The sequence below is a fragment of the Mesocricetus auratus genome, unplaced genomic scaffold (genome assembly GCF_017639785.1).
Source record: "Mesocricetus auratus isolate SY011 unplaced genomic scaffold, BCM_Maur_2.0 Super-Scaffold_100009, whole genome shotgun sequence".
NCBI classification, from domain to species: domain Eukaryota; kingdom Metazoa; phylum Chordata; class Mammalia; order Rodentia; family Cricetidae; genus Mesocricetus; species Mesocricetus auratus.
Window position 1 is genome coordinate 49,033,997 of NW_024429193.1, and position 21,289 is coordinate 49,055,285.

The 21,289-nt window shown below is 43.1% G+C and overlaps 1 protein-coding gene and 1 long non-coding RNA gene across 3 annotated transcripts in view; one reads left to right on the plus strand and one right to left on the minus strand.

Moving 5' to 3' along the window:
- LOC110342136 overlaps positions 1-18,430 on the minus strand; it is a 59,311-nt gene extending 40,881 nt beyond the window's left edge. Inside the window, exons 1-2 of the long non-coding RNA XR_005879357.1 lie at positions 18,297-18,430; positions 8,488-8,522 (exon numbers count right to left, since the gene is read on the minus strand). This is a non-coding gene — a long non-coding RNA (uncharacterized LOC110342136). The remainder of the gene's footprint in view (positions 1-8,487; positions 8,523-18,296) is intronic.
- Positions 18,431-18,474: 44 nt separating this feature from the next.
- The window catches only part of Ahcyl1 (adenosylhomocysteinase like 1), a 37,717-nt gene continuing 34,902 nt past the window's right edge, over positions 18,475-21,289 (plus strand). Inside the window, exon 1 of one of the 2 annotated variants that reach the window (XM_013118126.3) lies at positions 18,475-18,865. In XM_013118126.3, coding sequence (XP_012973580.1) covers positions 18,746-18,865 — 120 coding nt within the window. In that variant the 5' untranslated portion in view covers positions 18,475-18,745. The remainder of the gene's footprint in view (positions 18,866-21,289) is intronic. The other variant, XM_005076606.4, reaches the window with a different exon arrangement.

Sequence of the window (21,289 nt, forward strand, 5' to 3'; positions counted from 1 at the left end):
GTAGTCACATGTTCATATTTTCCCAGGAAAAAGTCCATAAGTAGAAAGTTCTCCATGTCTTTGGGAAATCTGCATTTTAGAAGACTTTGTTAGGCACCGGGTATCAGGTAAACAGAGAATTCCACTGGTTCACCTCTTCCTAGCCCCTCTCAGATATTTACTTTCTCATACCATACATTCTCAAAACACATAAGAAAGGGAGATACTCCCCAGGCACCATTGACCATAGCTTCATCCTGCTACAGCCCCTTTCATCCTCTCTCCTAGTGAACAGGCTCATCTTAGTCATAGATTTTTTTCTACTATAGCAAAATTTAGAGGCTGATTCTGAATTCTTGCACAATGTTTGCTGATGCTGCAGCTGTCCTTTACTCTATCCAGAGGATCTTAAACATGCTCTGACCATCATTGTACCCTGGATTGAGAGGTTACTTGACACAGCACAGTCTAGCAGCATCATTTCTTGGCATCAACATGATATGGCCTTGGTATTCAGGAGGAGGTGGTAGAACAGGAAAGACTTCTCTAAAACTTCTCCTTTTGTATACATGCCTTCCCTACAGAGAGTCTGGCCAGAAATAAACATAACTTTCCCTGTGTGTCTCCATCACAGGAGGAGCATATGGTTGAATGCAACGGACTTCTCTGAAAGTCTTTCCAAAGAACACAATCTAGTTATTCAGCAAATATTTACTGAGCAACGTGGAAGGAGGAAGAGCATTCCAGGGAGAGGCCAGTGAAAGGGAAGAGACTGAATAAACTAAGAGAAGTAAAACAACAACAAGGCTGTGTAAGGGGTACAGTGAAAAGTGAAATTCAAGAGACTAGGTACAGCTTTGGATGCCTGGGAAAGGACTTTGAGCTTACTTTAACAGGTAAGAGGGACTCAAGAAAGATTTAAAACAAGTGACAAACATGCTCAAAATGATCAGTAAATGGGATGAGGGTAAAGAATAATTGTATAAAGCAGTCATCAAAAGCTAAGTACTTTCTTTGCACCAGCAGACTATCAAGGCCTTGACATAGTCTTGCTTAATAAAAGTAATGGTCACTTACGACACAGTGCTGGCCCGGGTGTCCTTCAGCTCTCACAGTTGTCTCCTGAATTCAGTGTTACTGCCTCAATTTGGCAGATGATGTCTGCTATTGAATGATAAATGTATTATACTCAAGGTCAGATGGCTACAATGGCAGAGCCAGGATTTAATTTCAGGTTACTCTGACTCCAACGCTGACATTTAAGGCGATGTTAGGAAGCATTTGCAGGATTCTGACAAGTGGTATAGAACTATGGAAGAGGCAAGAGGGACAGAGAAGAAAAATAGGTATGCAACTAAGTTATGGATGCATAATAGACATGTCATAGCAACTGATAAAACTTTCAATAGAAATACTGGTCGGAGATGAGTCAAGGTTTTGAACATAGGTAACAAACAAAAAGATAGATGTACACTAAAACTCGAGGACACAGGAAGTGCTGGAAGGTGGTGGTTCATATCTTTAATCCCAGCACTCAGGAGGCAGAGGATGGAGGATCTCTTGAGTTTGAGGACAGCTTGGTCTACAAAGCAAGTTCCAGGACATCCAAGGCCACGTAGAGAAAACCTGTCTCAAAAAACAACAAAACAGAACAACAACAAAGAACACAGGAAGTCAAGTAAGTGCTGTGGCTGATTTGGGATGTACCCCACAGGCTCACACTTTGGGTGTTCACTCCCCAAGTGCACTATCTGGGATGCTTTGGAACCTTAGAAGGTAGGGCATGACTAGCTGAAATAGGAATGGGCCTTTGAAGGTTATACCTGACTCTTGATTTCTGCCACATGTTCCTACTGCCATGCCTTCCTTACAACAGTCTGAAACCCTCTAAAACCATAAGCTAAAACAAAGCCTAACTTAAAATGTTTCTGTTAGGTGTTATGGTCACAGTAATGCAAAAGCATCTAATACAGTAAGTTAAAGGATTTCAAATATGTTGAATTTTATGTAATGGTGGCATAAACAAGAGGAGGTATTCTGCAAACATTTGGAAGTATCACCTTACTCCTTATATCTGTTCCTCAAGGGAACTATTTTTTTCAGTCTCACTTAATGAAGTTTTACCTGTGTCTAATAACACAGTGAAGGGAAATACTCAGCTATAGCCAACCAGTCTCTCAGAAAGGAGTATGTTGGCAGAGACTAAGAAGCACTGTATAATCATAGCTCAGAGACCAGCTTACTATTGAATATTTAGTCGCAATTGTGCGCATCTGCACACATGAATGGTCTCTTTCCTAGAGTTCCTTTCACCAGCACATCCCATTTGAGATAGAAAGGGGAATGAATGATAATGATTAAATAAACTTCAGCAGTAACAAAACTACACCTAGTACATTTAAGCTTCAGAAAATTAAAAACAAAAACAAAATGAAATAAAACACCTAAAAGCCAGAGGATAAAGAGCCTTATCTATTCAGGAACAAAGATGGGAAATATTACATTGAGTTTCTCTGAAGCCATGCAAATGAGAAGAGAGTGGAGTAAAAATGCTTAATATGTTGAAAGGGAGAGGAAACAATTCTGAGAAATGAGCCTTCAAAAGTGAAGAAAGTGGGTACGGTGGCATATTCCTGGAGACTCGGCTACAGAAGGCTAAGGCAGGTGAACGGTAATTTGAGCCCAGGAGTACAAGACCAGCCTGGGAAACATTCAAGATTCAAGTTTTTAAAAAGGGGTGAAGAAGAAATAAAAATTTCTCAGATGAACACAACCTGAGGAAATTTGTTGACTGCCTTGCATGAAATGTTAAAAGATCTTCAGAGACATAAAAGGAGCAGAGACCACAGACAGACCTGCCTGAAGAAAAGAAGAGGGTCAGAGAAGGGTTCCCTGTGTGTATGATTAAAGTGTGTAACCAAAGTAACTAAGGTGAAGGTAATTAAAACTTGAATTTTAAGCCGGGCGTTGGTGGCACATCCTTTAATCCCAGCAGAGGCAGGTGGATCTCTGTGAGTTCCAAGCTAGCCTGGTCTACAAAGTGAGTTCCAAGCAAAACAGAGAAACCCAGTCTCAAAAAACAAAAAACAAAAAAAAACTTCAATTTTAAAAATGTTAGTTAATTTACAGGTAACAGTTTGTTCAAAATAATAGCAACAATATATCATGTATGTTTGCAAGTATAAACTTATGAATCAAAGGACAGGAGGTAGAGGTTAGGATGCTTTGTTATTAACAGATATTTACAATACAACTAAATTTAAAGAGGAAAAAGTAATGAAACAAAATTTTAAATGAAGAAAAATAAAAAGAGACAATATTATCTAAATATGGGTTTGGATTAATTGTAATGTTTATTGCAAACTCTAGGGCAACTACTATAAATACATTTTTAAGGGAAAGGTAAAAATGTAATTTATGCAAGAAAAGGGAAGGAAATTTGGGGAGACAAGATCCAGGGATATTCAGTTCAGTTGCTAGTGTGCCTACATAGCATGCCCGAACCCTTGGGTTCAATTATCGGCACCACATCAACCAAGTATAATAGCAAATACCTGTAATTCCATCATTTGTGAAGTAGAGGCAGGAGGATCAGAAATTTAAGGTCATCTTAGGACTACACAGAGTTCAAATGAGGTCATGAGTGTAAAGCATCCACAATGATTGGTGTCCTTAAAAAGAGAGATGCCAGAGCTTCCTCCACCATGTGAAAACTATTGCAAGAAGGAAAGCAAATGGAAGCCAAGAAGAGGATCCTCGGGAGAGCCCAGCAATGCTAACATCCTGACCTTGAACTTCCCGGTCTCCAAAACTGTGAAAAATCAAAATACATTGTTTTAAGTCATTCAGTTGGCTTAGCCTAAATTTACTGAGACGATAATCTAAGTTTTCACCCTGGGAAACTAGAATACCAAATTAAACGTAGAGTAAGCAGATGAAGAGATATAGTAAAAATGAAAGACTTAGTCAATGAAATTAAATACAGAAAAAAAAAAAACGTGGAGAAACCAATGAAATGAAGAGCTGGTTGTTTGAAAAGACCATAAAACTCACACACTCATTGTCTGGTTAACAGTGGGGGGGGGCACAGAAAAAAGATAGGAAAGAGAGAAAAAAGAGAAAGGGGGAGGGAAATGAAAAAGGGAGGGAAAACAAAGAATGTACAAATAAATAGAAGAAATGAAAGAGGTGACATGATTATAAGTCCCACAGATTAGTAAAATGGTTATAAAAGAATATATGAACAACTCTATGCCCACAAATTATTTGTTTTGATTTTTGGTTTGTGTGCTGGAATCAAAGGTGTGTTCCACCATGCCTGGCTAAGCTCACAGATTTCACAATCCGGATATAATGGACTGATTACTGGAAAAACACAGACTTCTATAACTCATATAGGAAGAAAAAGAAAAACTGAATAAGTCTGTCTATGAAACAAATTAAATCAATAATTAAAAATATTGCAAAACAGAAAACCTCAGGTCAGATAATGGATGCTACAAACATTCAAAGAATAAAATTCATCAACTCTCTGCAATCCCTTTTAGAAGACAAAAGTGAAGAAAATGTTCTTACCTAATTTTATAGGATCAGCATACTCTAATGTGCAAGCCATACAAATGTATTACAAGAAAAAAACTACAAACCAACACATCTCCTGAACATAGATATAAAAATCTTCAACAAAAATGGATAAGTTGAATCCTACAGTGCATGGAAAGAATCGTGTGCCGCAGTGAAGTGGGACTCAGACGTACTCGAGGCTGGCTCAGCATACAAAGCTAACAGCTGATTCAAGAAGCAGCCAACTACACAAGTAGGCTAAAAAATAGCAATTATGTCAATATTTGCAGACAAAATTCAACACATCTTTATTATTGGTAAAATCTGAACATAAAAAAATAAAGGCGAACTTTCTCATAATGTTAAAGTGAGGGTCTAGAAGTTAGTGCTAGCTAATGAAAAAAACAAGAAAAAAAGGTATCTATATTAGGAAGGAGAAAGGGAAGCCATCTTTGTTCACAGTTGGCACAATTGTGTACAAAACTATGAAAGGAAGTAGTAAGTGGTTATAGTAAAGTTGCAGGATACAAGGCTATGTAAAAGTCAGTGGCTTTCCATACACAGGCAATGAAAAGTGAATGTGAAACACAGAACAATTCCATTTTCTCTTGCTTCTTTCAGAACAAATACTTTGGTACAAATATAATAAAATATGTGTAAAATCTAAATGAGGAAAACTACAAAGCCTATATGAAATAAAGGGCTTAACAGAAGTGGCATTTGGGGAAAATACAAAACTTTCGGGGGGCAAGGAATGTGTTCTGTATGATACTAAGATGGCATATACATGTCACCATGCATTTTTTGAAAACCCATATAAAGCACCAAAAGTGAGTCCTAATTTAAATTGTAGATCTAAAATGATAGTGGTATGCTAACATGGGTTCACTGTACTAGTTGCTCTTCTCATTCATGTGACAGAAACAACTGAAAGAACAGAGATGCCTTGCAAGAAGAAAGACTTATATTAACACATGGTTTCAGAAGGCTGGAGAAGCATGCGGCAGCACCACCTTACCTTATGGAGGAAGCAGAGAAAGGTCAACACTTCACCTAAGGACTCCCACCCCCAGTGATATATATCTTCTAGTTAGGACTTACTTCCTGACATTTCCAGAACCTTCCAAAGTGGGTTGACCTGCTGGTGCCCAACACATGAACTTGTGGGAGACATTTTATATTCAAAACAACTAGAAAAAATGTACCACTCTGGTGGGTCATAGATGAAGAGGCTGCATACTGGAGGGTGGCAGCTTTATAAGAAATCTCCTTGTCTCCTTGTCTTCTCCAGTTGTCGGGCACCACAATCCACTAATGTGTGAGTTGGTTTTCTCTTCCACTGCGTGGGTTTGGAGGATTAAACTCAGGTTGTCAGGCTTGGCAGCAAGTGCTCTTACCCACTGAGCAATTTCTCCTGCTCCTGTTCCATTTTTCTGTGACCCAAAAGCTGTTCTGAAAATGAATCTTTAAATGTAGCATTAAGTCCAATTGATATGTATGTGAATAATTATGTGATTTGTGTAGCCATCATCATAATCACTATATAGAACATTGTCATCACTCCCAGGATTTCTTCACACCTTCCCTTTAATTACATTTCTCCCTATCTCTAACACTTGACAGAAACTGATATGGTCTCTGTCACCAGAGAATGTCATATCAGACATTATGCAACTTTTAAAACTGGCTTCTTGTGCTCAGCTGAATGCCTTGGGGATACATCAAAGTTATTTCATGTGTCAATGGTTTACTCCTCCTTAATACATGGATGAGTCAATTTGTTTATCCACTTACATTCTGAAGAACATTTGGATTGTATCAGTTTGGGCAATTATGAATAGATCTGTTATGTTCTTGTACAGGTTTTTGTATGAATATAAATTTTCATTTGTCTGGGATAGTTACCTGCAAATGCAATTGCTAGGTTATATTGTATGTTTTATTTATTAAGAAGTTATACAATGTTTCCAGTAGCTGAGCCATGTTTGTGCACCCATGAGCAGTGTATGTGGGTTTTAGTATATGAGTGCATGTTTGTCATCGTTTGACATTTTATTTTAGTCATTCTAATGTTTGTGTCGTTATCTCATCGAGGTTTTAGTTTGTATTTTCCTAATGACTAATGATGTTGAAGATTTTTGTTTTTCAAGTCCTCTTTAGTAAAATGTCTGCTTATTTCTGAGTCAGTTTTGATGGGATTATTTTCTTTCCTGCTGTCTAATTTTGAGAATTCTTCACATATTTTTTAGAAAGATGTATCTGTTCGTATGTATGTGTGCCTGTGTGCATTTATGTGTAGCACACTTTAGTAAGAGCCTGTGGGAGACAGAGAAGGGTTTCAAATCCCTAGAATTGGAATTACAGGTTGTTGTAAGCTGCTGGGTGCTGTTTGGGTGCTGGGAAACAAACTCAGATCCTCTGCAAAAGCAGTGCTCTTATCTTTGGCCTGGTTGGTAGATTTGGGTGTGGCATTAAAACAGACAGAACACAGATATTCTCAATTTTAAGTGCATCTGCACATATTTTAGGTTGAGTTGGTCTTTTAAAGGGTTTTGATTGAAACAACTATAGTGGTTTGAATAAGAATGGCCCTCATAGGTTCATATATTTGAATGTTTAGTCATCAGAGAGTGGCACTATTTGAGAAGGACTAGGAGGTATCGCCTTGTTGGAGTAGGTGTGGTCTTATTGGAGGAACTGTGTCACTAGGGATGGGCTTTCAGGCTTCTAAAACCCATGCCAGGCCCAGTTATCACTCCTCCTGAGTCTTGCAGATCAGGACGCAGCTCTCAGTCAGCTATTTGCTCTAGTGCCATGTGTGGGGCCAAGCTCCCTGCCATGATAATAATAGACTAAACCCCTGAAACTGTGAGCAAGCCCCTAACTAACTGCTTCCTTTTGTAAGAGTTGCCTTCTTCATAGTATCTTCACAGTAACAGAACAGTGACTAATACAACAAAGTTCAATTTAGTTAGCAATTTGGAGACAAATCTATTGGGTCTTCAAATCTCCAGCATGATAGTTGGATCTTATGTGATTTTTTTCTATCAATGTTTTATAGTTTCCAGCATGTATTTCCTGGACTTGTTTTAGGAGCTCTATATGGAAATATTGCATTCTTTGCTTTTTTAAATGGCACTACTTTTTGGTGTTTACTTTCCAACTTGTATTGCCAAAAAAAAATATGATTGATGACAAGGATTCTGCAAGTATCTCAGATAATATGTTTGGATTCTGGGTTGGTGGCATTTGCTGGTCTGTGAACTGGATGTGGCTTTATTATTTGCTTCTGAAGCTAAAACACAAGATGGAGTCATATATTCTCAACGGAAACAGACTTTTCCCAGATGACACATGTGTCAATGGCTGATGCCACGTATGTTTACATTTTCCTACAGCATCATTATCAATCGGTTTTTCTTCTGTTTTGCTGCCACACCTATGCCAAAATCTACAAACCAAGACAGCCAAGACTACCAAGCATTTCATAACTGTGAAGAGTTCCAAGAAGCTCCAGACCTACCTGTTTCCTTTTTCTCCAGAAAAATACAAAATGCAGCATATGCTAGTAATCCCAATACTTGAAAGGCTGAAGTGGGATTGCCATGAGTTTAAGGCAAGTCTATACTATTTTAAAAGGCCTAATCTCAAAACCTACCTCACAAAAAAAAAAAAACAAAAACAAAAAAACCGCTACTACCACCACCACAAAACAAACAAGCAAATAAATAAATTGAATAACAAGGAACAGCATGGCCTGTGGTTGGTCCCTTCAGGGTAAGGCTGGTCCAAGTCGTCAGCTGAGACAGAGGAAAGCAGAAAAAGGAGAAACCTCCACAAGGAAACCCTGGACAGAAAGTTAGCTGTTCACTTGACCCACTGTAGAGTACTACTGTCTATTCAATAGAGTGAGAGATAAGTAAATAAGTTAAGCTTTTTACTTACCAAAAAGAGGTCATGCACACTCATTGCAGAAATTTCTAGAATATGGAAAAAAGCAAAACATGAGAAAAATGTGTGACCTGTAATCTCATCAGAGAAGACTAGTATTTTTATTTTTACCTTTTAGTTCTTGATTTTCCTTTATATAAACATGTAATTTTATGTTTACTCAAAATGTAGGCTACACTGTGATGCTGTTTTAAAAGTTAAAATTTTCAGGTAGTAAAATTATTACACATGTCACTAATTACCCTTCTATCTGACTGCACAATGTCACCTGTCACAAATTTTTAGTCACTTGAATTTTGCTTTTGGAAGTGTAACAGAGTGGTTAATTACATACGTATTGTGGTAGAAAAACCTGATTGAGAAATCAACCATATCTGGTTTTCTTGGCTGTGGACTCTTCAGAAAGGAATGTGAAATATTTTCCCCACATCCTCCCAAGAGAGGCCAGGACTTCAAGTGTGGTAGGTTAAAGAGGTTGAGAGGTGACTTTTTAGTTGGGAAGTTGGCTCACCCAGGGCAGTAGCTTCTAGCACTTGGGGAGAGGGTTGGAGATCATGAGTGACCTACGAGGATAGCAGACATTGACACCCAGATGGGTCCCTTTCTCCTCCCTGAAGCTGGCAAAACCTTGTATGCAGATGGATGTGAGAAACTGGAAGAAAGATTTTTCAAGTGGCTAGCCACTGGGCAAGGGCAGCTCAGCAGCCTACCTGGTAAAGCACTGCCCACAAAGAGGAAAAACCAGCATCCCACATGTAGCCATGAAGCAGTCATTAACTGACCAAGTGCCTCCAAATCAGAATTAGCTTCCAGTTCTACTTTAATTTGCCTGCTTAGGGATTTGCTCTAGTTTACTCTTAGAAAAATCAAATGAGTCATGGGGAAGATCCCTTAATAATTCTATTAGACCTCTAACTAACTGTGAATCTGGTTTGGAACCAGGCAGATCTCTGTGAGTTCGAGGCCAGCCTGGTCTACAGAGTGAGAGTCCAGGACAGCCTCCAAAACAATACAGAGAAACCCTATCTCGAAAAACCAAAAGAAATAAAATAAAATAAAATAAGAATATGACCATTTCTTTCCCTCCAACTGTCATGAAGCTATTCATTCCTTGCTACATGTCACGCCATGACAAACACTCTGATTCGGTGTCCATCTATGATCACTGATTGTTCACTTCTGATGTCTTCTTGGCCCCTAATGAGTGGCAAGGTCTACTGGGTCAGCCAACCCTGTGGCCTAAGCCCCTAGACTACAGAACCTGAGTTGAACCAAGGCAGAAAGGGCAAGATAATCTTCGTCTGGCCCTTGCTCCCTCTCAAACATGCTTTATAGCTCAGAGAAAGTTTCCTCGCCCCCACCCCTGATCCTTCATCTTCCGATATGCAAAGCTCTGTGTATCAAAAGGTCTTTGTCACTTTGCAGTACTCAGTCTACATACAACCTAGACAGGCACACATCCACAGAAGGTATAAGCAGCTCATAGTCTCCCATGCGTTTCGGTCAAACCAGATATTATTGATGTGTTCCTAGACAAATCATAAATTGGCACTTCCATGAAATTGGCACTACCCTTGCTATTCTTTCCATCCAGCATGGGTGTGCTTCACAGCCTTTTCAAGTCCTATTCATTCCTTAAGATTCACAGAATGACTCCCTTTCACAAGGCTGCCTTTATTTCTCCTATGGGAAACCATCTTTCTTTCCTCTTCAGTGGGCATCTAATAGCAGTGAGCATCATCTGGGTACATTTTGCAAGCTCCCTGAAGGCAGGGGCTGTGCTTCATTTATCTGTGCATTCTCCCACAGGACTCAACTCACGATTCTGGGAGTTATAATCGGCCAAATGTTTATGAAACTAAAATTGGGACCTAGGCCTAGGTTTGGATCCAGTTCCAGGCTATTTCAGGCCCTGGAATGGGTGGGGTAATGAAGGGAATGCTGGGAATGGGAGATAAGAGTTCTGATCATGAATGTGATCTGGACTTCAATGCTTGGAACAGCCTCCAAAGTCTTAATCCTCCTTGTCTAGCCCCTACAGGAACAAGGAAACACTGTGTCCTCAGGACTGTCTTCAAGATGACCCTTAAACCTTTTAGGGACCTTACTTTTTCTGTCCCTTCCCTATGACCCAACAAAATAAATCAAAGGCCCGAACACATCTATCAAAAATGGTTGGAGGGATTTTAGGCAAAGGCCAGTATCCAAGCTCCTGGTCTCTGGCTTGAGTTATATACTTGCTCTTAGCCCAAAATGTTGTTGACCCTTTGTCGGGACTCTGGAGTGTGCAAGTGGCATGAGCTCATTCTGGAGGTCTGGGAGCTCTGTTCTCACCACTGCAGAATGGGACAAATTATGAGGGTGGGGATGAGGGAGGTTAACTCTTCTCCCAGGGAAGAGACCAGGCTTACATTGGTATGATGGAGCCTACAATTGTTCAAAAGCTGCACAGGCAGAGCTTTTGGTCATTATGGGGCACCAAGAGGATTATCACCAGCAGGTCAGAGAGGTATGAAGGCTAATATTGGAAATCCAGACTGATATAATGAGAGTTAGGAGGGTGAAATAGTTAATGGTTTGTTGGAAAACAGGGATAGTCCCTCCTCTAGGGGCCCAGCTGGCTGCAAAGCCAGGAACAGAGGCTCCAAGGGTGATGCAATGGGGCCCGCCCTGCACACCAGAGAGGGTAAGGAAGGCTGACTCCCACCTAGCAGCAGCCTCTGTACCACCACTCTCCTCTGGTCCCAACAAACCAGCCACAGGGACCTTGCAGGTAAAAAAGACCCTATCTGCTTGAGCTCTGGGTAATTGCTATTCCATCCAGCCTCTGAGCCTTCCCAGTCAAGCAAAGCTTTCTATTATCCCTCCTTCATATGTTCCAGAGCATACCTATCAGAGCACCTAACTGGTCTAGCCAGCCATTCTCTATTTTGACTCCAAGACCCCTTTCAGTCTTAGGGACATGTAGCAGGCAGAGGGGGAGACAGCCCCTGATCCTGTCAAGACTGTGGTGGGCACAGACAGACAGCCCCTGATCCTGTCAAGACTGTGGGGGACACAGACAGACAGTCCCTGATCCTGTCAAGCTGGTGCTTCCACCCTACTAGCCAACTCGCCATCATCCTAGGAGAGGGGACATCTATATAGACACCTCCAGAAGCTTCTTTAACAACTCATACCAACTTCAAGGATGGGCAAGGATCTTTGAGATCTTGAGTTAGGCTGCTGTTCCCTTCCAACCTTTGAAAGCCTCCTTAGAAACATTTCTCAGCATGGGGCACCTACAAAGACAGGAGAATCTGACCTCTCTGAAAAGATATTGGGGGACCCAGATTTTCTGACAAAGTTCTGATCTTAACCCTAAGCCCCATGAGGACAGGACTATGGCTGGTCTGTTTTCTATGGGATCCTTAGCACATCTCCTGTCCTAAGCCAACAGTTGTTAAAATGACTTACCAGGCAGGGGCTGAAGTCCAAGGCCAGTTTCACAATTTCTGCTATTATGGTAAACTGTTCAATACAGAGAGAGAGAGAGAGAGAGAGAGAGAGAGAGAGAGAGAGAGAGAGAGAGAGAGAGAGAGAGGGAGGGAGGGAGGGAGGGAGGGAGGGAGGGAGGGAGGAGGGAGGGGGAGGGGGAGAGGGAGAGGGAGAGGGAGAGGGAGAGGGAGAGGGAGAGGGAGAGGGAGCCAGACAGTCAGACAGCCAGACAGCCAGTCAGCCAGACAGCCATCAGAAATTCTCAAGTCCCCAGCACAGAATCTCAGAAGCCCTAAAGTAAAAAGGTACTGGATCCAACACCTTTGGATCAACTATCATTGCTGACAAGAACCACTTACATTTGGTTCCCTTTCTCTGTGCTGTGACCCAACTTTGTCTTTTTTGCTTGAAAGCCAATCACACCCACTCCTACTTCTCACTAGCAAATATGAAATTCAATTGCAATGAATTGTAAATGACTCAAACTGCCCAATAAAGGAAAAACAGTTACACTCATAAGGAATATGATGACATGCTTGGGCAGCATAAACAATGACAAGTATATAGGCCATCTATGTGCATGGTAATATGCTTTTGGAATACTGTGATTTAAACAGAGCGGAACCCACAATGGCAGGCTCCTACCAATCACAGATATGTACAAATGAGCATCTGTAAATTAAAAAGAAGCAACTGAGAAAGATGTATGAAAATTTTTTCTCTTTGTAGGTTTTCCCTATAATGTTCAAATGATAACTAGTAATAACAATTTCCTAATGCATATGACAAATGTGATTATCACAGTAAGCAGAGAGGGAGCTATGAAGGGGAAAGAATTCCTGCTAGAGTTGCTGAAATGGAAGAAGCAGAGTTTGAGGGGGCCACAGAGAGCACAACGAGAAGCAGGAAGCAAGATTCTTATATGGTCCTTATTGTAATCTTAAAAAGCAGCGTGTGAAAGATACCATGGGGCAGAGCTTGGGTGGAGGGTTTTTATTAGGGGAAAATGAATGGCAAAAGAGGAGAGGGGGAAGGGGAGAAGGGAAATCAGCCTCTGGGGATAACAGCTGCACAAGCGGGGGGGGCAGCAGGCGACTTGGGATGGGGACATGACGTTTTAAAAGGGAATGTAGTAAATGTGCACAGAGTTCTCTCAGTGCCTGCAGCTGAGGGCATATCCTGTCAGAACCCCCAAGGACCAGCCAGTATAGATACCTGAATACTAACATTCCTGCCCATGGTGACCAGGAGTTCTGCTCCAAGGGGACCTTTCACATCAATAACCATTTCAATGGTACCTCAAAGAGCTATGCAACACAGTTTTCTTCCAGAATAGAAAGAGGATGGGGGCAGAAAGGGTTTCTAGTATCACCCCTGTTATGGAACACTTAAAGCGGGGCCTGGCTGACAAGAGGCAAAAGACCTACAGAATAAGTATAGACTTTCTTGGGTAGGGTGCCAGGCTCTCTGGGAGTTCAGAGGCAAAAACCAGGTTTCCCTAAAACTCAGGGACAGTGCTTTCCACAAACACATTAAACTCAATGTGTTTCAAGATGATCCCATATCTCATCAGCCTCTCCGTGAAGGAGAGCTTTTCTTCCCACTCTCCTTATTGGTCATTATGACCACCACTCACACATGGTGCATGAGGCCCTATCAGATGTTTCCAGTTTCAGTCTTTGCTCTGTGCTACTGTACCTGATGCCCTAAACACACCAAAACAGTGACAGTTCCCATGGCTTGCCAAGCTATCTCAATTGTCCTGCCTTTCCTAAGGCTGTGGCTTCAGTCTGGGTTCTGTTCTCAGCCTTATCCAACTGTTTACTGTCAAGGCAGCACATGTAGCATCTCTACCTGTGAAACCCCTTTTTGTTCATCTCCTGAGCCCCACAGTACCTGCACCCAGCTAAAGGTCAGGGCCTCAACTTATTAGTCTTTCAAGACACATCTAGCACTGTTCCTCATACATGTTCAGCATTCAGTACTGTCATAGAACTTAACCCTAGTGTTATATGTTATATTCTGAGAATTGCATGTTCCCTCCCTCCCTCCCTCCCTCCCTCCCTCCCTCCCTCCCTCCCTCCCTCTCTCTCTCTCTCTCTCTCTCTCTCTCTCTCTCTCTGTGCTTCTCTCTTCTTTCTACACTGTTTGAACACCATGCAGTATATGTTCATGAACTGTAGTCATATAGCCCAATATATAAATTATATAGTACGCCCATTGCATCTGTCTGTACAGCATGTTTCTGTGCTGAATATATCAGGTAGCTGTAGTGCAATGGTTAAGTGTTTTAAAACTTACACATATCCAAAATGTATGTTTATATCAGTATCGCATGAACATTTAAGAAACACATGGTGCTAAAAATACTATAATAATACTATATAAGCTGCTTTGCCACAAGATTATAGGAATGTTTCAATACCATTGTAATCTTCATTTGTTTTGGGGCTTTTGTCTCAGTTTGCTTTATATTGCTGTAATAAAGAACATGACCAAAAAGAAAGGCAGAGGGGAGCTAGAGAGAATGCTGAGCAATTAAGAGCACTGGCTGCTCTTCCAGAGGATCTGGGTTCAGTTCCCAGCACCCACATGGCAGTTCACAACTGTCTGAAACTCCAGTTCCAGGGGATCTGATACCTTCACATCAATGCACATAAAATAATGTTAAATAAATTATTTTTAAAAAAAGAAAATTGGGGAAGAGAAGAATTTCAGCTTACATGTCCTAATCACAGCCTATTATAAAACAACTCAAGACAGGAACCTGGAGGCAGGAACTGAAGCAGAGGCCATGGACTAGTGTTGCTTTCTGGCTTGCTCCCCATTACTTGCTCAGCTAGAATTCTTATACTACCCAAGACCTCCTGCTCAGTTAGTTGTGTGACTGCTCCACTGGACTGGACTGTCCTATATCAACCATTAATAAAGAAATGTCCCCACAGACATGCCTACATGCAACCTGATGCAGGCATTTGCTCAATGAGGTTCCTCTCCAAGATAACTCCAGCTTGTTTCAAGGAGACAAAAATCTAACCAAGAGTGTTTTGTTGTTGAAATGGGGTCTCATTATGTATCTCAGGCTAGCCTCAAACTCACTCTGTAGCCCAGAATGGTCTTAAACTCTTGACGATCCTCCTGCCTCAGCCTCCTGACTACTTGGACTACAAGTGTGTGCTACAAGTGGCTCCATGATAATCCACTGCTGTATAGTGTCTGGCGCTGACTGAAGCACCATGCGCTGTATGACTATGTTTTATGAATAAGAGAATAACATGAATTTGGGGGCGAACTTAGTATACTGATCATAACAAGTTCACGTGAAAGAACTGCAATGCTATTACACTTTTAGTAAGATGGTCTTCTGATTCGCCTTTGTCCTCGAGCCACCCCTTTCTAGAGCAGGGTCCCCTCTGATCTCCAGACCTTCTGAAAACTTTCTACCACCACATACAACAAGTAGCATTACCCTTAGATCCCTCCTCGTCACAAACACTAGCCTAAGGATAGTTCTGTAGTCTACGTGCCTTGTGATGTTCTGAGGAGCTAACTTTCTTGATGATGAAAGTAGTGCCAGGTGAGGGAGCAAAGACAAGCCATTTCCTGGCATTCAGAAATAGCAGTCTCTTCAGTTGAACCGTGTGATGCTGTCTTGGGGTTGCACATGAGGTAGGCAGCATGCAATGTTTCTCATGGATGTTATGTTGTCACATTCCCTGACTGGGTAAACACTTTGATCTCCAGCCTACCTTTGGGGTATGGCAGCTGCCACTGCCTTCTACAGTGGCTGGTTTTCAGGAATGCCCAGACCTTTGGCCTGAATGGACCACAGAGGCCTCCGGCCTCTCCAGCACCTCCAGCATTACAGGGGTGCTCTTCCCACCTTTAGAATAAGCATCCTTGCTCATGCCCCCTAAGGCCAAATCATCAGCCTCCTTTCCAGTCAGGCACTTAGGTAAATGGGATCACGGGCTGGTCTCCATCTTGGCCCACTCAATAAGTGTGGTTCCCTCTAAGTGTGGTTCTGTCTTCTAACACCAGCACTGGCTCTGTGAACCTGAACTAGGACAATCCTGTCTCCTGGAGGAGTATAAGAGACACACTCTTCAATCTCTAGGAAGCTTACAACCTAGAGACTAAAATGCACAGACAAAGTGCAAAGAACTTGGACAGTAAATGTTAAAAAAAAAATCAAATCCAAAATACAGATATATAAGTGCTTGTTCTCAAGACACATATTTTCTATTCATGGGATTTAGAGTTCATAGTTGATTCTAAAGACTCTTCTGGGGGCTGGAGAGATGGCTCAGAGTTTAAGAGCATTGGCTGCTCTTACAGAGATCCTGAGTTCAATTCCCACCAACCACATGGTGGCTCACAACCATCTGTAATGAGATCTGGTGCCCTCTTCGGGTGTGCAGGAATATATGCAGGCAGAACATTATATATAATAAATAAATCTTTAAAAAAAACTAGTGAATCTAAGGGCTCTGATAACAGTTTAGACACACCTAAAGATGAGCACTCCTGATTGGGCCAGATGTGGTTTCCAGGCCCCAAGCTATAAAGACAAAGAGGCCTACCTGGCCCTGTGTGGTTGTGCCTAGTGTTCTGATTTCATCTCTCTGCCCAATAGCCATAGACAATTATGAACACTCAGAAGAGATGAGAGAATCCTAACATTTTAAGACATAGGGGTACTTTCAGGCACTTTGATGGTCCTCTTCAAACATCCACATGGCTATGAGTATGAGTAGTTAGGACACAGGCTTCTCATAGGAATAATTCAGTGGCTCCAGAAGTAACTATTTCACACCTTCCTCAACCTTGAACATAAACCAATATGGGGTGGGGAAGAGAGAGATGATGTCTTTTTAAGATCAACCTTTTTCTTGATAGAGTTGATTCTTATATACCTGGTAAGGCCAGGCATAATGGCACAGGGTAAAAGTTCAAGGCCAGCCTGGCCTACATAGTGAACCCCTATCACAAACAAGCAAACCACCACTCGGTGAGGTGCTGTATATAAAAGAGTAGACAGGGAGAGGAATTTAGGGGAAAGGTCCCTGGGAAGACTTACTGTGAGCACAGTGGAGAAGAATCTGGCTTCTCGGAGTCCCCGGAAGAGAGAAGGGTGAAGGAAAGGGATGAAAAGGGAGTCACTGGAGGCAGCTGGATGTGTAGTATACTAGAGAGTTTTGTGGGATATTACGGCCATTGAGAAATCCCAAGGTGATGAGATGGCTGGAATAACTTTTCGGAACATTTCAGCAATGTGAAGACTGTTTGCTATGTGATGTAACCTCTCCCCTGTGACCCACAAACCTTCATTAAAAGTTCTGCTACATATTATAGCCTCATTTTTGTGGTTTAGGGGTGGGAGTTGGAAAGAGAGCGGGCTGATGTGGCACCAAGGGTTAAAGAAACAGTCATAAGACTGGAACAGTGAATAAAATTTCAGATTAGGACCATCAAGACCTAAGTCCCCTCAGTAATTCACAGAAATCCTGGGGACAACATTGTACTTTCCACAGGACATAGGAATTGGAGCCAATGTCATTTGAATGACGTTCAAAGGACAAACTACCTCAGCTGACACCAGCTTATAAACAAGCTTTCCCTCTCCAAATGGATGAATTCTTGGAAAACGTAAATGTGCCACAGGTACTTCTGCCATACAGGGCCTTCCACAGGGACTGTACACAGTAGACTCCAGAAACTGAGGGAGCGCTACATGGACGCACTGCTTGCCCACGGCGAGGAGAGCTAGCAGGGAGAGGCTAATGCCTAGAGAGGGCATGCAGCAGGAGGGTCAATTTGGCCAGAGCTTTTTCTCAATCTGCCTTTCCTTCTCTACCCTCTGAGCCATCAACCCTATCTTAATGACCTCTTCACATCATCGCTGCAGCCTGAAGGTCTTGTAAACAGACAAGGCCCAGGAGGAGATAGTGATGGAGGTCATAAAGGGTTGTGTAGAAACCAGACTGCTCTCAGCTTGTTCTGCCCCCTATGAAGTCAAAAAGCAAACACTGTCCCTTGGAAATAGGCTTCTGGTCCAAAGGGCCCAGTCATGGTGTGGGCCGAGTGAGAAGACTGTGCCAGGAAAGGCCCTAAGACGTGTCTTGTGGGGCTCTGGCCTATGCTCCCAAGCATCGCTCTTTGGACGCCCTCCCCTCCACCCTCCACCCTCCGCCTCACCCCCGTCCCGGGCCACCTCCCTTCCCCAAGGTCTCCTGGCCGCTCAGTCCTGTGGCATCTTTATAGGAACCACACATGGCTCAACAGGGCTGATGGCACCACCTGGCGGCGCACATGGTACAACTCACCCTAGGAAGCTCACCACCCCGGAGGAAGAAAGGAGGCAGGACAGTTCTTGCGGCCCGGCCCAGCGTGGTGACGCCACCAGACTGCGCCAATCCTCTCCGCCTCCTTCCCCACCCTCCTTGCGCCTGCCAGTACTTGACGTGGCGCCCCCGCCCTCTACCCTTACTTTGCGTGCGTGCTTGCGTGCGGCGGAGGTGGCTGCGCGGGCAGGTCGGAGCTGCGCGCTGCTGCTTCTGGTTCTTCTGTAGCCGCCGTCGCTGTCCGGCCGTCTTGTACGGCGGAGCAGACCAGGCGCGCGGGTCACAGCCCTTCGGAAGCACAAGCAGCTCGGCGCGGGGCCTGGCGGGAAGGCGGGCGAGCGCGTGGCCGAGGGCGCCGCGCGGACGGGCGGGCGCCCGTGAGAGAAAGAGGCGGGGGCGGCGGGTTAGCCGCGGGCCGGGCCGGCCGGGGGATGTCGATGCCTGACGCGATGCCGCTGCCCGGTGTCGGGGAGGAGCTGAAGCAGGCCAAGGAGATCGAGGACGCTGAGAAGTACTCCTTCATGGCCACAGTCACCAAGGCTCCCAAGAAGGTGCGGGGCTCTGGGTGGCGGCGGGGGCCCTCGCGGAAGGGGCGCGAGCAAGCCCCGGGCCCGGGCTCCGGTAGTTCGGGACTTGGGGCTAAGGTTTGGGGTGCTCAGGGGCCACTGACACGATGTAGGGGGTAGCCGGTGAGCGGCCGTGGGCCTAGCTGAGGCCGCTCTGACCTCGCTTTTCTTTGTCCCTCGACCGGAGTCCTCCTGGATCTTTTTGAAGCCCGAGGGGGCCAGGCCTTACATTTGCGGCTGACTTTTTCCTGCATGGAGAGCCTTGGGAAAGAGATTTGGGAGTGGGTGAACGACTCAGCTGACCCCTGTGACCTCTCCAGGGCTTGAGGGTGTGCAGGAAATCTCCCCTTAAGTAAGTGGGGAAATCGGGCAGCGCTTTTTCAAGGCATCTTGGGGAGCGTTGGCCGTTTAACCAACGCTGCGTGGTAGGTTAGAGGCAAGAGGAAAGATTGTAATGCAGCTGAAGGCTCTAAAAGCAAGAAATTGAAAGTCAAAATGATTTTCGCCTCCAGTTGCTTGGAAGTGTACGAGAAAGGAAAATTGAGGGGTTGGTGACAGTAGACACTGTCATGGATGCAGGTTGATCCCAGGCATGTGAATAGATCATTTAGACATCCCTCCAGAAAGCAGCTTGGGTGGGTTGAAGAGGTAGGTGGTATGGAATGATTGCTCATTCTTTACTGCACGTACTGAAGCAGAACAAGTTCAACCTATTGTGCTGTGGGTTGGAGCCCAAAGGACACCCTTCTACTGCTCTTGGAAAAGGTGATCTACGTAGGGCTGAGTCTAACTAGCTCTCTCAGTTGGTGGAATTAAGATCCCCGTGCTTTCTGTCAAACATTCCTTGACTTTCCACTTATCTGGCACCCAATTAGCAGCAGACCAAAGAACCTTTGCAAAGAGGTGACCTTGCTGAAGTCAATGAAAATCAGGACAGATATTTCCCACTTGTATAAAGGCATTTCAAAGTTAACCATGCCTACTGTATTTGCTGGGTTTCAGGGCTGGTTTAAATTCAATGCAGCAAGGTTAACAGGCGAGGTTCCGGCACCTGAGAAGGCTTCCCACCTACCCCCTCCAGGAAACTAATTAATAGACAGGTCTAGAAGAGAAGTCATCACTGTGTGCTTTAGTTTGTTTTCTCACAAAATTAAGATTGCTACCAATAGTGCCTTTAAACGGTTATAGAAGGTCTCTTGATTCTAAGGGATCCAGTTGACCTCGTTTTTAGTGCTCTTGTACCTCTGACTACTTTGTTGAAGAAGTGACCTTCTGCAGTCTGCACAGTTTAGATACACAGAGTTCTTTCAAGCAAAATGCTTAAGCATAGTACCTCAGATGAGTTAAGGGAAAGAACAGGAAAACCTTGATAGCATAACCCCTCTGATTCTTATCTCTCACCATAAACCCACCTCCTTTCATCCAGGTACTTGAGAGTATTTTTATTGTTCCTTTCCATTCTTTCAGTGTAACTATTATATTCTTGCAAGCCAATACTGATAAGACAAAATGTGTATACATTGTTAACTGTATATTTTATACATTGTAAACTCCTGGAGGCAAGAACTCTTGTTTACCATTTTATCTGTGGAATCTAACTCTGTACCTTGCATATAGTACTCAATTGTTAATTGCCAATCTGGCTAACCAGTAACTGAAATGCCCAATGCCAACAAGCAGTCAATATCCCCTTTCCTTTCTTCTCCTGAGAGGAATAACACAAATGAGTATTATTAGGAAGCCAAGCGCTAATGACTTTAGAGACTCCCATTAGCTAAAATAAGCAAGTCTGCCTGGAGTGTGGGAAGACCCTGTTGTAAGTTTCCATTTGCTAGTATGTGTGTCTCCATGTTATTAATCTTGTTCTTTGAACTTCATTGTGTGGCATTGACGTTATGCTTGTATTAAAATGCATTATGATGACTAATTGCCTTTCCCTTAATGATGATAAAAGGTATTTATTTAGTTAATGGACCAGTTAAGTACTAGTCAAGGTCATGTTGTAAACTCTTAAGTAATCTGGTTTTGGTTTTTTTATTCCCCCTGAGAATTTCAGTTGGACTTATGACTTAGGTCACTTTTGTACCTCTTCCATTTGGTGATAATGTGACAAACTATGGGAAAGGTTAGGGTGGAAAAGAGCTTGGCATGGTACTGAATAGTGTGAGAAAAAGGCCTCTTTCAAATGGTATAGTCCTTCACCCGTGAGGATTCCAGCTTGACTCAACCAAGTAACTCTTGGATCATTCCCATTCCTGAGGCCCTTCTGGAATTGAGGCATTCCTAGGGCCAAAGAGTTTAGGTGACTTCAGTGCTTCTCAATAAGATCAGGTCCTACTGTACTTATCTTGCCAGTTTTCATTTATTGTTGGCTTTGTTTGAGGTACAGCATGTGTAAAAGCATATGTA